The 18,480-nt window shown below is 38.5% G+C and overlaps 1 protein-coding gene across 4 annotated transcripts in view; it reads right to left on the reverse strand.

Annotated features, from left to right (window-relative positions):
- Positions 1–1,271: 1,271 nt before the first annotated feature.
- The window catches only part of CERS6 (ceramide synthase 6), a 97,510-nt gene continuing 80,301 nt past the window's right edge, over positions 1,272–18,480 (reverse strand). For 2 of the 4 annotated variants that reach the window (XM_086896783.1, XM_086896785.1), the window contains exons 9-11: positions 10,405–10,561; positions 9,386–9,409; positions 1,272–7,088 (exon numbers count right to left, since the gene is read on the reverse strand). In XM_086896783.1, the coding sequence (XP_086752909.1) occupies positions 6,927–7,088; positions 9,386–9,409; positions 10,405–10,561 (343 nt within the window). In that variant the 3' untranslated portion in view covers positions 1,272–6,926. The remainder of the gene's footprint in view (positions 7,089–9,385; positions 9,410–10,404; positions 10,562–18,480) is intronic. The other 2 variants (XM_086896784.1, XM_086896786.1) reach the window with 1 other exon arrangement.

Below are 18,480 nucleotides of genomic sequence, written 5' to 3' on the forward strand. Positions count from 1 at the left end.
TACTCACCCGTTTTATGACTGATGGATAACTCTACATGGAAACACGCTCTTTGACTTGCCTCACTGGATTACTTTGCACTGGCTACTGGATCCTGGGCTCAATTCTTCATTATCTATTATCTTCTACACCACAGCTTCAGCTGGAATAACTGGTTGGGCAGAGAAATAGCTCTGTTAGAACACCAGCTATGTATCATTATTTTGATTTAGAAGCATGCTACACTTCATGCTGATGGCAACTGCAATTAACATAAAGGAATCCAAGCTTTTAAGAGAAGGCTGCATACATTAACCTTTTGGCTAAGTGAGGAATAGGTCAAAGTGATAGGTGGCATCGTAGGTAGTTTACTAGCTAAGTTACAGCACAATACATTGATGTAAATGCTTACCTCATAGGTTAAAAACAGGCAAACAACTAATACTTAATGTCCCATGCAAAGCTAATGAGAGAAATTTGCTTGTCTATCTCCATGTATGACACAACCTCATAATGGAAAGACAATGCAGCAAATTGGTAATTGTATTTTTTTCACATTGTGTCAGCATGACTTACTGGCCTGTATTTTCCTACACTTATTGCAAAGGTAGATAAGCCATCTGATAAGGCGTATTTCGAAAGGAAAGAGGAAAATCCTCTTCTGGCTTGCAATTCTCAATGCTGTCAACTGCAACTCTGCAATGATTACCTGTCATTTTAGGCTCCAGCTTTCTCTAAGGTTAGTCCACAATTCTGACAGTCTGCTTGGGACTGTAGTACACTAGGGATCACCTTTGCTAAGTGTTGAGCTTTGGTGGGCTTCAGATTTTCCTTAGGAGAAACACTGTACAAGAGTGGCTCTTTTCCCTCACTTCCACAAGAGGTTAGTAGGTGGTGCTTTGAGTTTTGCCTAAAAGAAAACATCTGAATGTATATTTCTAAGAAACTCTGCTCACCTAGACTGAGAAGAGATAGCTTTCCCAAAATGAGCCCAGCTGGACATTCAGGAGTTATTACCATGCAAAATTTTTATGTTCAAATTCTAGGAAAATATCCCTTTTTTTTGTAATGAAAAAATTTTAATTTGTATAGAGAGAACTTGTCCTTCCAACACTTCCTGTTGCAAACAGCTTCATACAAGAAACAACATAAAATACTGCAGTGATGAACACAGCAAAGACATACTTGGATCTGTCAAAAAAGTGCTGGAGTTGACAGTGTGATTAAGAATCTTTGAGTTAAAACAAAGGAAAAAATTGTCTGCATCTCATAATAAAAATAAGGAAACAAAAACTACATTTCTAATACTTATGTTTATTATGAAAGTGTCTCCAAATTAAAATAGCCCACAATACTGGTTGGTTCCAGATTTTATGAGGAATAATTATTCTCTGTATTAGAAAAAACCCCAAACCCAGCCAAATAAAAGACAAAATAACTCCCAAAGTTCCACACAATAGCTATACATGAAAGGACTTGTAGCTAGTGCATAACTGTATCCAGAACAGTGGAGTTCCTACACATTGCCACATTTCTGAAAGAGTTGCTCAAGCACAGGATTGTCATGAAAACACAGGTGAGAATGTGTCATATACCTCACCCTGACTTGCAGCAGTCAACATGAACAGTATGGTATGACAGCTTGTGTGAAGTTAAACCCCAGAACAGCAAAAATCTGAAGCTCAGAAGCCAGAAAATGTTTTGTTGCACCCATTTTCAGCCATGTAAAACAGTATCTTATGTCTGACATGTGTGATCATTGACATGACTCCAAAACATCCTTTCACGGTATTTCCTCATTTTTTAATTGAAAACAATTTCAAATATTGAGAATTCTGTAGAGACACACTCAAACACTGTGTTTTCATTGCAACTACAATCAGAAATCTTTACAGTTTAAAGGCTATACATGTACACCACCTTTCCAAGTCTCCACTAGAGCTTTTTAAAAGAAAAGAGAAAAATCAGTAACGTTGTCTTACTGAAGTTCCCATTAAGTCTCTGTTCCAAATCAAACTCAGTCAAAACAATCAATACAAACTGGTTTTACTTCATGGTTTAAAGGCAACTGTAGTTTGCAGAACACTGAAGTTAGGCCTAAGAGGGTTTACATTACAGGAAGGGTAAAAAGTATTGAATACTCCTCTCCCACAAATGTCACAGGAAGTAGACAATAGGAGACATACAAAAATGAGTTGTAGCAAAGAGATTAAAAAAATACCAAAGCATCAGCTGTATAAAACCAATGCTAGCCCATATTTCTCTGAGATACAGAAGGCTGTGGTAATGAGAAAATGAATGAAATGAGCATTAGGCTTCCTACTAGAGCACTCTGTGTAAAACACAGTGTCTCAACCAGCATTGATCATCAGTGACATGCTGCAGGGTCACAGCTTTCGCCCTCATGTCCTGTTCAGAACCAGAAAGTGATTTTCACCTGAATCAGATACAGATTTAAGACAAGAATCACTTCACTGTAAGCAAAGCTTTAGTGCATGTACTTGGGTCTCAGAAAAAGCATTTGGCATTGGCAATCACATGGTCACAGAATGGTCACAGGCTGAGGCAGGAAATATGAAGCTATGACACCTGCACCAATTCTGCTGGAATCATTAAATAAATAACAGATAGAAAAAACTACAAAAGGGCAACAAGGAAACAGCATGGGGCACTTTGGTATTTTAAAACTAGCACTACTTAACATTGACCAAGACCCAAAAGACTCCAATGTCCACCCTTGTTGTTTGATCAGGTATTTTTACCATTTTCTGCAATGTTGTTCTTTATGAAAAACAACCAAACAAAACCACCAACCCACCATGTATTTTTTTTTTTTTTTTCATACAAAATAATTCAATATGGAAAACAGTACACAAAGGATAACCTGAATCTTATTTTACTATTATCTGGGCTGTCTAGGAAAGAAGACAAATTCTTACTATTTACTAATAAACTCTAATTTCCTCATTTTTCTACTTCAACATCTCAATCACTGTGTCATGTACTGTACTATAAACAAGGAGCATAGAACTCAAAGACAGAGAGGTTATAGAGTACAAACTCTCATATCTAGAATTACTAAATGACAATTCTACAAAAGGTGTGAATACACAAAACCTTTTAAGGTCTCACATTTACCATGCGAATAATTTCAGTCAATCTTCTGAAATATGTTCAATTAACCTCTAAATACTTGATGGCCTCCAAATGCACCTTGCAAAGCTCTTCATCAAAAAAATAAAAAAAATCAAATGAAAAAGGAAACAATTGCATGGCATTTTCTCTGCAGAGTGGAAGATGAAGCCAAAGTTTTTGCACCCATTAGTTAAAATGATGAATCAAAGCACACTGCCATGTCTGATCACTAAATTACTTGATCCTTCCTGCTAGAGACAGAAAAAAGTGTGAATTAGTAATTTTTATTATAAACCTCTAGCTTGAAAGATCGGTCCTTGTTTAGCAAAGGTTGGTGAAGTTTGGCTTAAGGCTTCCTCTTACCCTATTTCCCCAAATGTGTCATTTGAATCTTTTACCTCACTTTCCAGACATATCTGTATGAAGTTTATCCTAGACTGCTAAGAACAGACTCCAAAAAGCCAGGATTATAGGGGATAAGTATGTCACTGGGTGTTAGCAGAACCAAGGTAACTGTGTACACACTTTAGCATATCACAGATGCAACTGAATTTAAACTTCAAAAGAAGAATTTCAATCCCAGATACACCATTTAACAGTCGGCATCGAGGCACCTTGACAGGCTTGAGAAGGGGGCCAATGGAAATACCATGATGTTCAAGCAAGCCAAGTGCAAAGTGCTACTTCTGGGCTGTGGCAATCCCAGGCACTCCTACAGGTTGGGAACAGAAGTGATTGAGAGCAACCCTGTGGAGAGACTTGGGGGTGATGGTTGACAAAAAACTCAATGTGAACCATCAGTGTGCACTCACAGCCCAGAAAGCCAAATGTATCCTGGGCTGCATCCACAGGAGTGTGGGCAGCAGGGCAGGGGAGGGGATTCTGTCCCCCTGCTCTTGTGAGACTCCATCCAGCGTACTGCAGCCAGGACTTGTGTCCCAAACATAAGAAGGACATGGAACTGTTGGAGCATGTCCAGAGAAGGACCATGAAGCTGATAAGAGGATTGCAGCAAAGAGAAGAAAGGTTTAGGTTAGTTATTAGAAAGAAATTCTTTATTTCAGGGGTGGTGAGATACTGAACAACTCGCCCAGGGAAGCTGTGGATGCCCTAACCCTGGAAGGGCTCAAGGCCAAGTTGGATATAGTCTTGAGCAAGCTGGTCTAGTGTGAAGTGCTCCTGCTCATGGCAGGGGGGTGGGACTAGGTGTTCTTCAAGGTCCCTTCCAACCCTTAACGTTCTGTGATTCTATGATACCCTAACAGCATATGCAGTGATGGTAAATCATCTCAAGGGTTGTAGTCTTGACCCTACATCTGAATGAACATTACAGAGCATTGCTGAAGAGGACCAACAGGGACTAAAGGCCTCTGGCACAGGGATTGCTTTTGGGGACTTCTCTATGCCCTGGTATCATAAACATTGCAGTATGTGATCTGTGCTGTGCATGCTGACAGTTCAGAGCAACATGCTGTTCTCATGTAAGACAAAATATTTTGCCAGAATCCCATTTTTGTAACCATCTTTACAAAAGGGAAATGGTTCAGTGGAGGTAGTAATCAACACCATGAAAAAGGTGTGTTTAAACTGGTATTCTCCACTAACATTTTAGCAGGTCAGATTTCACAGTTATAATCTTAATTTAATATATCCCAGGATGGTTTTATTTTAAAATCTTGGCATCATCTTTACAGTAATTACTATACAGCTGCGAACACCATATATAGGATACTTTCTATCGTAATCAGTGTATTTTCACATGTGTAACCTACCCTGCAGGTAACTGTATGAAATCAAATGCACAGGAGACAGATAAAAAAATTAGAGACAGAGAAACTTTCTGGGGAGAAGGAAATTTAAATAAGGCTCTCTTGCTCCCTCAGATATACTCATGGACATATTTACTATGCAGCTGCTGGATTACAAGATTATCTGGCTTTTTCAAAAGATGCTCTGTGGGTAGCAGAACTGAGATCTTTTGTGATTTACAATTTCTGAGTTTTCTTACCTTTACTCTTTACTAAGTTGAGATACTATTTCCATTCATACCATTCTGACTTTGCTTTTAGAACACCTGCTTTTTCCCAAGACACAGGAGTTTCTATGGATAATAAGTTTTAGAAGTTTTTAAGAGTTACCAGTAGAATAGGACAAATCTCAGTTTTCAAAAGAAAGAAGTGACATCACACTTTCTTCAATGAAGTCTGTATAAAATAGTCTTTAAACATGTTTTATGGCATCAGAAACCATCTGTATTTTACTATTTGCATAGGTGGAAGGAATCAGAAATGACCTCATGGCTCAGGTTTCCAGCTGAACACAGCACTCCAATCCCTTTGTATATAGAAGACATGTTTAAGATTTTTTTTCCTGGTTTGTTCCTTCCTTTATTTTTTAAACTTTTGTGTGTGTGTGTGTGTGAGTGTGTAAGTCTTTGGTCTATAAACACATTGGTTCTGTCTGCACACACACAATACTGTTGAACAGTAGGTTGCATAGAGTCTGTTACCCAAGAACACTGCCTACTTTTGGCATTGCTGTCACAAATCACAGAAGTGTTCTTCAAGAGCTGTATGATCCTTAGCATCCTCCATCAAACTTTGATCTAGAGACCGGAAGAAGTATGTATATAATATTTCAAAGGTATTTACCTAGGGTGTTACATTGTTTTCTTTGGGACACTATTTGTAAATCTTGGATGAAAAAGGAATGCAATATTATTTTACAGGTGCCCCCTAATTTTATTTGTAGGGGTGAAGAAATACTGCTCAGCATTCAAAGCTTGCGTGAATTTTGCTCAAGTTCTCACACATGTAAAATAAACTAATTCTAGTAATGTATGACATTCTGCCTTCTCTCTCTTCACCCTGCCAAGGAAGTGGCAATAATCTTGAGAACAATACCTAGACTAAGCTGTGTCCAAGAAAGCAATGAACTTTTCATCTGCTGTTTTTTCCATTACACCCCTGCTCTCAATCAGGTGAACATACAGAAACAATTTCAGGAGTTCAGTCTGGATTCAGAATGGTGCATTTGAAGAAACACCTCTTTACAAGGAATCTCTGCAAAAAAGCTAAAATCTGTAGAGGTCAAAAATTGAAAGTCCAAAAGAAAAGGTAAGAATTAATTGATCCTAAGTGCTGACAACAATGCTTTTTGGTATTTGCACAACAAATCAAGTCTATTTCTAATGCAATTAACCACCAAATTGAATTTTAAATTACGCTAAAATAATATCCCACAATTACCACATTTTTTTCCCAAATTATGTTGGAGGAACAGTAACTGTGATTTGATAGGCAATTTCAAAACCAGTACTTTAAAACACAAAGATAGCAAAAATATTTGAAGCAGATCTAAAATCTATAAAGCTATGTTCTATCTTACTGTAAGTAACAAATCAAGCAACTATTACTTATAGCAGATTCAGCAAAAGCAACAGGGATGGACAGAAGAGATCTGAGCATGACGCTCTCCATTACCGAGAAACCAAGACATGAAGTTTGAGAATGGATATTCCCTTTTGTCCAGAAGTTCCCAAAAGAATAAAAAATAAATAATATTTCAGACAGTACAAGTGAAAATACTGCTCCCATTGTGTCAGTTACATACACATACAGCATGCCTACGTATACAGAATGGTGTGCTGTCTTCATTCACAAACAGGAAATATGGCAGTGCGCTATCAGAATGCTTTGACACTCCTAATTTTTTCTGATGCTGAAATACATGAATAAACTGCATTCACAATTTATAATTTACTTCCAGTAGCAAACAGTTCATTCTGTTTGTGTCTCATGATTGAACCAAAGGATTAATGCTCCTCTGAGGAAGTGGCACCAGTAAGATACCCATTTGTCCCATTGGCACCACTGGTCCCATTCGTGGTGACAGTGCTGTGCAGGGCCTTTGAGCGAGGTGGTGCTTCATCCTCATCTGAGCTTGACTCAACATCACTTCGGGCATCCTTTGCTACCTGTAGAATGTGGAAAAGAAGAAGACAGTAGGTGACTGTGAGGAAACAACTCAGCTTTTTGGTTCAAGAGAAACAGAATTCACACTTTTTTTAATTTGAGCTTTGAAGGCAATCTCAGCTCTGGCACACTTCTCTGCCTTTGCCTTCCTGCACTCACTTCAAACACAGATGTCTGCACATACACATTGCATGTTCAAAGGCAGGGTGAGAACTTGGCACTGGTGCACTGAAGGTAGTATGGCCAAGTGCTCAAGGCAAAGGGTTTTGTACAGACTGAAGTAAACAAAAGTCCAAACTCCCAGATTCAACCTAGGCTCTGTCCCTCTACCCTCCTACTAATTACAACTTTATTTCCTGTCCTTCATTTGGAATGCTGCTCTTTGACCTGGTAATACAAAATGTTCAACCCAACCTCCTGCCTCTTATCTGCCAACTCACTGGAGATCACATGGCTCCAGGGAACTGTGCTGTGTGCTCACAGGAGGACACACGAGTACTGCTTGAAATAAAACTCACCACACCAGGTACTCCAGTCTCTGACTTCAGATATGTAGTGAGAATGCCACTTGCAAAATGTGGACATAGTCCAGTTCAGTCTCTAACACAGGAGTCACAGTTCAACTATGTGCCACATTATGTCACTGAAAAGGTATTTCAGAAACAGAGGGACCTTAGTTGCTAGGGATTTCCTACTAACTTTCAGTTGACTTCTTTGAAAAATCTTGAAAATCTCCAGATCTAGCAAGAGTCCACCAGATGCAGAACTAAAAAATAGCATCAACAGAAAGAGGTCTGAAGTTTAACCTGCATGCAGCTCTAAGGATGCCATTTTCATGCCTGCTTCTACTCTTGTTTGTATAACTGCGTCCCAATTTCTTCATGATCGATCCATGCTGTGCTGGTTGCCACAATCGGGCAATTACAGCCGACTTTACTACAGCAAATGGACATAAAAGGGGGAAAAACACATGGTGAATTCTTCTTCCTGAAGAACTAAAAACACTTGAAGAACAGGGCCACTGTGTGTAATTTTTTGCTTACAGTAATGCTCCTCGCCTCTGGAAAGTCTTCATGACAATTCCACTCTCATCCCAGAAAGAGCCATTTGCCTTTGTGGCTCCCAGTGTTGCCCTTGCAATATCACAGTACTTAAGTGACACTATTTTGCTTGGAACCAGCAAAAAAAGAAAACAGTTCTCATATAGCTCCCAATAAGTAAAGTTTTTAATGTCACTGTCTAAGAAGCCCACAATTCTGACACCCGTGAAACTGGAATTCAGCTGAGGTCAGAAATTTGGTTCCATAGTTTACAGAGCTTCAATTAATAGGTTACTTCAGTGTCTTTCATATAAAGGGACTTATACTGTGCTGCTGGTGGGGGTACAGAAATACACTTAGAATTGTACCCTTATCAGACAGAAGACAATGGTCTCAGCACACAGTACTGAGCACCTGTGATCTATGTGATGGCAGACCAGATGACTGAACAATTCTGCATCAACTTAAATTCTCTTAATTGCCAATTCTTCTGCTAGGGTCCTGCCCCAAAGCCAAAAATCAAAATAAGATTCTATGCTGCAGCCAATTCTGCTAAACATGGGATCTGCTCTCTTTATTTTTAAAATGCAGCAACAAAGCAGGGTCTTTGCACTTAAAATGTGATATGAATACAACACATCTTGAAATACTTATTTGTAAGGTATCTGTAATGTGTTGTGAAAATAGTCCTTATTTTCATTGCAGAAACAGGAAGAATAAGTGAGGAAGTTAAGATCTGAAGGAAGATGAATCCTCTGTACATATGTTATACATATCCATCTCTAACCCAGTCACTGTGCTACTGCAAGCGTCTAACTCTGCTCTAACACTGTAAAAATCTCAATTTTCTCCTGTGCAATTGTTAGAACTACAAGGTGAAGGATTGGCAGCCTCAAGTATGTGTCCTGAATGCTGACGGAGCAGATTCTTATCCTGTAGATATTTATATATGTATACACACACATCTATCTATCTATCTATCTATCTATCTATCTATCTATCTATCTATCTATCTATCTAAGAAAGGTGCAGCATAATAGTACCCAGATACTACAGACAGAGGTGGAATTGAATGGTTTTAGGTAATGCATAGTCAAGAAGTAAAAATGGCCTTTAAAGATAATCTTTACTTAAATATATAAATACAAACAGTGGATAAATACCAAGCAGAAACTACAAATTAAAAGAATCAAACCAACCCAAAGCACAAACACCACTGTGTCAGAATAAATCTTTCGCATAGTAAATTTGGAACTTACGTGCAAGGGGTTCCACTTCCCAGCCTTCCAGTACAGCAAAAGGGAAAGGATAAACAATCAGAATAAGAGAGAGCAGGAAGCAGTCTTTGAAGTCACTGTTATAATTCAGACAGGACAGCTGAGGCTAATAATTGTTAAAAGCAGAGCAGACTGAAGTGTGGCTTCCAGGCAAAATGCAGCTTGTGAATGCACTGTCTTTCACAGACTGAGTGGCAGATCCTGGGCTCTGCCAGTGCATGGCTGAGCTCTCCAGTACATTCATAGAAAGCAATTTTCCGGAGAACAATCCCGCTCACTTTGGGGTCAATCACATCAATGAGCTCTGCTCTTTAAGGGCAAAGTGTCCTGACTTTACATGATCTGTAAGGATTAGTTCTACCATCTGCACATAAGCCCTGTGTCTGCACAGCATCTGTAATGGGGCTTGTATTTCTGGGACTGACATCTTCCTGTCAAATGTACAACTGGCAGCAAGACACTAAATTCTACCCCAAACAGTCTTGCTCTGGGAATACTAGAAAGAAAATACATAACTCTTTGCAGTACCTCATTAATACCAAAACCCAGAAGAGTCTGTGATCTGTAACTTTGCCACTAGCAAACGCAGCAGAATTTCATTTTATTATTATTGCTATCACTTCCAGCTGTGAAATGAACATTTTGCTAACAACTACTATAAAGACAAAAAACAGAACAGGCAGCCCCAAGAAAGCAGTTTACTTGTTGGGTTTCTTTAATCTGATTTCCCTAATGTAGTTTAATTCAGTGTACCATGTTGTAAAAATAAAGTGTGGAAGCACATATGAAGACAATCACTATACAGAGTATTATTAACTTATCTGACGATCATTATGAGTGGGGAAAAGTTTCCAGGAAAGGAAAGAAGAGTTTATCTGAAACAAGACGTGTCTTCAGTAGTATGTTATGGATTAGGAAAAAAAAAACCAAACCCAAACAAAAAGTAACCTTTACTGATAATGAAAAACTTAAAATAATGAAACAGAACCATGTTGTCTTACCTTGCCCTTTGAAAGAGCTTTGTAGGCTGCCTTTATGATTAGGTAAGACCAAAAACAGTGCAGAATTTGAAGAACCATAAGCAGCACATTGAAGACCCACAAGGCAGGAAAATTGCCCAGAGCTTCATACAGTTCAAACAAGGTTGTATTTAATATCCTAGAAAAAAAAGGACAGAAAAATAATAACACTTTCCTTAAGCAAACTATCTCAAAGAAGTTATTTTTAAATCAAAACAACTAGTACTTGATTAGATGGGATCCACACGGACAGTTGGTTTTCAAAGTAACAGTGACTTGGACTGTTTCTTCAGAGAGAAACAACATCAAAATATTGCTTTCAATATTTAACTTGATTTGTAAACATTGCATACAGAAAATAAAGATCCTCAGTTTGCATTTCTTCTCTTCATCTGTACAGCTAGCAGATGTTGGTTGACTCAAATAACTCCTTCCCTGATTGGTAACAAAAATTAGTGTAGTCCACATTTTTGAAATAAAGTTATTCCATCTCGATTGCCACCAGTAGGAGTTTGGTGCCCACATATTAGCCACTTTTTGCACAAAATCCAATTTGCATACCACTTATGCACAACCAAGAGTGAGGCTTAGCAGTTACATACAGGACAGGTGGACAATGGGGCAGTGAGGGATGGGAGACCTTATTGCAGCCTTTTGATACTTAAAGGAGTCTTATAAAAGCATTGGGACAAACCTTTTTTTAGTAGGACCTGATGAGATAAAACAATGGCTAATGGTTTTAAGCTAAAAGAGGGTAGATTCATACTAGATCTAAAGAAGAGGATTTTTACAATGAGAGTGGTAAAACACTGGAACTCAGAGAGGCTGTAGACTTCCCATCCCTGCAGACATTCAAGGTCAGGTTGGACAGGGCTCTGAGCAATCCAATCTAGATGAAGGTGTCCCTGCTCATTGCAGGGGGGTTGGGCTAAATGACATTTAAAGATCCCTCACAACTCAAATCACTCTTACAATTCTAAGAAATTCAGGCAGTTCTAGACATTTGAACCAAATTTTTGAGAACCAGCATTTCAGATGCAGGCCATAAACTGATGTTATAATAACTTCTGAAGCTTTGTGAATACAGCACTAACTTTCCTGCCCAAATAGTCTTCCACAGCAGGTGAGTTCAATCTATCTTAGCAAACAGCCTGAGAGCAGAGAGGAGAACAGACAATAGAAACAATGTCATTTTTAAAAACAGATAATGATCTAGGAATGACTGTTAATGGGGCGGGGGGGTGGGGGGGGAGAAGGCAATATAAGGATTTGTTAACCTTCATCCATTTTCCTTTCTGATGCAGGAAATCATTAAAAACCCTGCTGGCTTTCTGTTCTTTTCTCCTTGTTTTAAATAACCCATCCCCGCTAGTCACTAGATGGCGCGTTCAGCCCGGCCAGCAGGGCCACCAGCCGGGAAGGGGATGGCACTTACCCTGCCCGGGCTCCAGAGCAGCACAGCTCAGCGGAGAACTTACTGATACTGGTCTCAGCTTTTTAATGAACAACCACATTTGCCACAATCCTTTCCAGCAACATAAAACCAGTTCAAGTAGTACTAACATGAAATTTGTTGTCTGTACAACAGACCTTAATACTGGCCTTAATACTGCAGGGAGTATTTCACAGTACTTCTACCTTTTTATTTTTTGCCTTTTTACACTGCAGAAGTTGATATTTTATAACCATCCTATAGAGCTGTGTTTTTACACTGTCTTCTGTTTATGGTGTGAATGATAGTAAAAGATTTTAAAATCATAGAAAATTCGGGGAGTTAGAAAGAGAGTTAGGCTTGGCAAGCCCTAGGAAAAGTGTTAAAAGTAGGCCCTGGGAAATGTTAGGCCCTGTGCTTACTAAGATCATGTGAAACTGCACCTGTGTAGTCAGTATGTATATAAAGTATATATATATATATATATATATACTTTATATATATATTTATATATATATAAATATATTTATATTTGTATATATAAAGTATATATATATAAGTATATAAATGATATAATTGTTAGATGTGATCAGATATAATTATTGTTTAAAGAATCATGAGAAACTATGTTAGGGGTTTGGGGGGGGATCATGAGAAATCCATGTTTGGGTAAAATCAATGCATACAACAGAACAATGTAAGTTTAATAATTAATATGAAAGTTATATAACCATAGAGCATAAAAACATGTTCAACTCAAAACCGCGTTGGGTCAGATTTGGGTATGTGCACCCCTGACACCCAGAGCTCTTTAATAAAGCACCTTCATATAATCATTCGGTGATTATGTGTTCCTGAATGCTAACATGAACACCAGAATATGTCTTCCAGCTAACAAAAACCCTGTCATATTATTGCTTCTGTCAGGTAGAACCCTTCAGTCTCAGCTTTGTGCAATTTGTTCTGCCAGTGGTAGCTCTATTTGTCACAGCAACACCCCCTTTACAGTTCAAGGGGACACGCTCATTATATCAAAACAGCGGTGTAGTCAGCACTGTTCTTCACCAGTGCTTACTGCAGTTCTAACCATAATATCAAATTTAAACCTGAAATCAACAACTCCTGTATATAAAGTTATCATTGTTGAGACTCAACTGTCTTTATGTCTAAAATTTTAAATGCCACAGAATTGTAAGTGAAGCTTCTGCACGTTTTTGTTTCTATTTTTATTAACTGGACCAAATTCGTCTCTGGGGACATCCACAGAAATCAAGTAAAAAAAAGCAGCATTAGAGTGAGCTAGTCCACTCTTGCAGAAGTCAAGAAGAAAGCCAAGCCAAAATGAGTGCTTCTGGCACCAAAAACAGTTGCACGTGTAAATGACTCATATATTGTGTTTTAGATAGGGAAATAAGCCTCAATGAAAAAGCAGACTTCTTTCAAATCTGCTTATGTCTGGCAAACTAAGGACAGGACTCGAATTCCCCATTTAAAGTTGTTCAGCAATGCTAAGGGGCTTCAGTGGTCTGATGTGCAGGCTAGGTGTTCACATGAAGCTAAGACTAGGTCTAAGCACCTACAGAGTAGAAACTGAGTGAAAAATACAGAAAACTACAGAAAGAATGGAGACAAGCAAATAAACTCTCAAAATAAAAGAAGTATTTAATTTTAAAAGTCTGAAGTGGGGAGAAAATTCGTAAGGTTATGAGTCAGAATATATGGAGAAATTCTACTTGTAGAGACTGAGGATGAGGGGAGGGAAGACAGGCTAGACCACTTTCCATCAATTTCACTGCTACAAGTATTCAATGGAAGCATTTTAATCAACTCCACAAATAATAGGGACTGTAAATAGCAGCATGAAAATTGATTACATGGAGGAGAAAGTGTCTAAGAGATGTATATGCAAATAAATCTTAAATTCAAATACTCAGAAAAGTACTTAAATCTGTAAACACGCTTGCTTGGATTTTTCAAAGCTCTACAGTGGTTAAATCCCAGCTTTTCATAATGAATGATGGAAACTTTGATTCTTGGGTATCTGACTTGAAGCAGCTGGACTTGATCTCACAGGGAAAAATTACTTTAAGCTGCAAATGCTCTACCTTTCTGAAAACTTTTGTCAGCATTTCTCACATCTTTGCAATTTGAAACTAAATGTCAGCTTCTGCTTTTGAAAATAATTTCTGGCTGGTTTTTTTTCTGAGCCCCTGGAAGATTTTGATAGCTGGAGAACACAACACAATTTCATGGGAAGTATTCTTCCCTTGTTAAATGCATCCCAAGGAGCATTGTGCACCTGGCTGTGTGAAGCACTCAGTTTAGCATCTTGAATTAAGCAGTATGGCTGATGAAAGCAAATAAAAATAAATTCACCACTTAAGATACAATCTGCTCTTACAGAAATCTGTGGCATTTTTTCAGGAACACTGCCACAATATCTGAGCCACTGGGAGAGGTAATCCTGTACTTACTGTACTACCACTCTAATTTAACACTTGGAATAAAATGAATACGTCTTCATCAACTCCTAAACAATCACCTGCAACACATCAACAGTAACACAGGTTTTTGCTCTAGTCTCTAACTCTATCCAGGGAAGCAGCACCTGGGACACTAGAGGTAACAAGTCCACACTGAGTCAATAACATTACACTCCCTTTCCCACCACTTAGTGGGCCCAAATCCAGGCTCCTAGTTATCAGCTAGTAATTCTTGGCAAATTGATCCCTTGTCTTGCACTGAGGATGAAAACCTGAAGGGAGATAAAGAAAGAGAGGGATGGGTGGAAGAGTAAAATCTTTATCTATATTGCTTGAGAACTGACAAAAATGTGCCGTGTTTGCTTCTGAAAAGATCCTGAGATGAACAAAAGGAGGTGAAAAGGAGGATCATGTGGAAGGAGCAGGTATTCTTCCAGACAAGCAAGAAATTAGTGATAAACTCTGCAGAATGATGCATAGCAGGATGATGGGCATTATCACATCCAATGGGAGCAGAAACTATGCAGCTGAAATTAGTGCTACTGCAAGTTGCCTTCCCTTCTGCAGCACCGTCCAGTGACCAACATAGTCTGCTGCAACATGCTGAATTAAAGTCCCTTTGTTAACACAGCACAATAGACAGAAGTCTCAAATATGACCAAAGACAGCCCAATACGATACCAGCTTGTCTAAAAAATTCAGAATAAATGTATTTATCTCTACTATATGCATATTAGACAACAGTATTCTATATTGCACCATAACACCTGTATTGGAACACCTTTCAACACTGCACACATTACCAAGAAAACAGGTAATTATATTTATGCAATTATGTAGTTACATTAATTATCCCATTAATACAGTAACTCAACAGTACTCCTACCAGCAATACTTCAATGTTTCTGCCTTTTTTAATTGCACTTACTTCTGCCCCCAAAACATAGTAGCTTATTCTTCATTATATGTGGTAAAAAGTGACTATGACCAGAGAACAAAGAGTCAGGAGTTCTAAATTGTGGATTTAGCTCCTATATTAACTTATGTGAGCTAAGAAATTTTCAAATTTCTTTACACTGTTCATTTTTTTGTAAAGATGGACACAAAGTATTGGCACACCCTGTTGGCCACATAAAGATGTGAGAATTATTAGTTTGTTTATGAAACACTGTGGACTACTTCCTTAACAGATGCCATAAAACTGACAGGTAGAAAAAAAATATCACTGAGATTCACAGGTAAATGAAGAACAGTGAAGTATGAGAACACATGTATGCACAAGTTGATCAGTCACAGGATGATAAATCATATACATTTCATCAGTGGTCAAGATACATCTCTGGGATTTAGACCTTCATTGAAATCTAATAGGAATTCATATCCCAGGCTGTCCTAGTTACGTTTAATGAAAATGCTACACAACAGGCCTTACACACAGTTGTTTCTGCATAAGATTTCAAATGAGTTAAACAGCTTTTTACCTGAGAAGTGTATGGAATCATACACAAAGCAGTTATAAAATTGAGGAGACTTTGGTTTATAGCACTCCATGTACTGGAGTCCTCAAGCTGCAGTGCAGCTAAATATTTAATTATAGTAAATCCAGTATATAAGGGCTATACTGCCAAGTTTTTCATCTGAGTTTCAGCTTGGCCAGCTGCTGTGTCTATATCACTGTTCTGCTTCTTAGTTCTTGCTGAGTGGGAGAACAAGCTTGTTTCCCTTTTCAGATCCTGCTGTCTCTTACATTTTCAGCCCTCCAGAGTATCAGTGCATGGCAAATACAAGATGAGTAGCAGAGACCCACTGTGAACAGAGAAGAGTCAGATGAACCAGTCACCCACACAGAAGCAATGAAGCAGGGAAGGAAAGACTGGGAGAAAAAGAGAGAGATGATCTTTCAACAGCACTTCAGACTGATTCATCAGATTGTTTGGTTGGTGATGGTTATTACTCTCCTTCTTTCAGAGAGCTGATAACAGATCTCTGCAAAATGCAGTGACAGAAAGAATATAAACTATTGAGTCAGTATGCAGAGCAACCTTAAATCCACACACTTCAATTTTATCAGTGAGGTCGCCACCACATGGCATTCTGCTCACCCACAGCAGCCCCACATCAGAGGATTTCCTGACATGGTACTAACAGATGCTCAGCTGCTGTGGAGATGGGTGGCTCCTATCCTAATACTAATCAGGAACAACATGTCTGCAGAAATTACAGCCCTGCCAGTGAAACTGTTATTTTAAGCCCTGTGTGCAGATCAATAGGATTTCCAATTACTTAACTAAAATGAGGGAGCAGGCAGGAAATTATTCATGTTTGATGTACTGTAGAAGAGACCTGATCAAACTGTCACTGTCCTGGTTTCAGCTGTGCTTTTCACTCAATTCCTTCTCATCAGCAGTTACTGCTCATTAGCTGATTTTGCAGCCACTGGTATGAATAGTAGCATTTACACTCTTGTGGACAGAAAAACAAAGATATGAGGTCATAGACAGTTTCACAATCCAAACTAAAACCTCCGAAGAGTCCTTCATAGATATCAGGATATGGAGAGAAATCAAATTTTCTAGCAGAATGTAATTATACTCAGCAAGATGTTGTATCAGTAATGTGATATGGCAAAATGCTTGTGTAAAGGCCCATGATAATAACTCACAAGTACTGAAGAACTATGTTACACTAAAAATGACACTTCAAAGTCTGAAAATCTTCAGGAGCATATAAAACTTTCACATGAGGAACAGAAAACACATATCAAGATCCATTTTCCTGGGGTGCAAGTTATTCTCCAAAGAGGAAAAGCATTTGTTGTAAATTGGAGTGCAAGTTATTCTCCAAAGAGGAAAAGCATTTGTTGTAAACTATAGTTTCCAATCTTTGCAAAACAGAGTATCAGAGTATAAAAAAGCCATCCTCATGCCCATTTCTGATGACAAAAAATAAGTGCAGTTGTGTTAACTATATGCCATAACAATGTCTGTGAAATCATCCCTAAACAGTTTTCAGTTTAATCCAATTTTCTTTATTTATATCTTCAGAGATACTATGGGTCAAACTGTGCCATTGTGCAACACCGAGGAAACCCATAGAATGTGCTCATTTACATGGGGGCTGTGTTTCTCCCAGGGTGTTCAGCCACAATGACCTCCTCCCAGCTGAACACAAACAAGACACCAGCTCCATCATGGCTGTTGATCATGGTGTTCAAAAGTCAACTACTATTTCAAGCTGGTAAGTTAACTTACTCTCCTGCTTTTGCAGAGCTATGATTTTTACATCCCACATACTTCAGAAGCTTGCAGTAGCATTGTTCTGCTTTTGTATTGACTCTGTAGTGCCACAAAATATCTGCCAGTAACAGCAAACCCTGGTGCTAAAGATACCTCTAAGAGAAAAGGTGCTGAGAAGAGGCAGAATGTTTGCCCAAGTTCAAACTACCTACCTGAGCCAATTTAAAAGTGGCTTAGATGTCTGGCCCCAAGAAAAACACCCATGCTGCTTCCCTTGCCCTGACACATTTACACTTGGCAGAATAATTCTGAGCATGAGAAGTGCCACTGCACAGGTATCTGTCCTGTTTCCAGTTGGAGCACTGGTTTTAGACAACACATTTTTCTTAATAAAAAGATAAATAAGAACACCAGCTGAATAGGCTATCCTTGACAACAGAAAGCATTACTATAGCCACAGAGTACTGTAGAAACTGTAGTCTGTAGAAACTAAAAATGAGGATAAGAATAGTTTGGAAGTCTGATGAAATATTTTTTCATGTAATTTTTTCCTACTGTGATCACATGAAAATTTTAAAAACAGCAACACTGAGCAAATGCCACTTTTTGTTATTTACATTGCAAGCCCATAATGGTGAATGACACCTCTAACCTTTCCCTTTCTTATAGCTTCCCTGTAAATAGCTGGACCACTATTAACCTGGTTCTCCAAAGATTTCATCCTTGCTTCTTGTAAAACTCCAGAGGCCTGAGTTCACAAATGCTGTAAAAAAATCGAGGAAATAAAATAACTAGGCATTAGAAAGAATAACATCTGATAATGTTTTGTCAGAAGCAGATGGGATGACAATATATAGGCTCTGCTAAAGAGCTAAGACAGGAGTTGTGAGTAAATTTATAGAGACTT

This window comes from Cyanistes caeruleus, chromosome 7 (assembly GCF_971803275.1).
Source record: "Cyanistes caeruleus chromosome 7, bCyaCae1.hap1.1, whole genome shotgun sequence".
NCBI lineage: Eukaryota > Metazoa > Chordata > Aves > Passeriformes > Paridae > Cyanistes > Cyanistes caeruleus.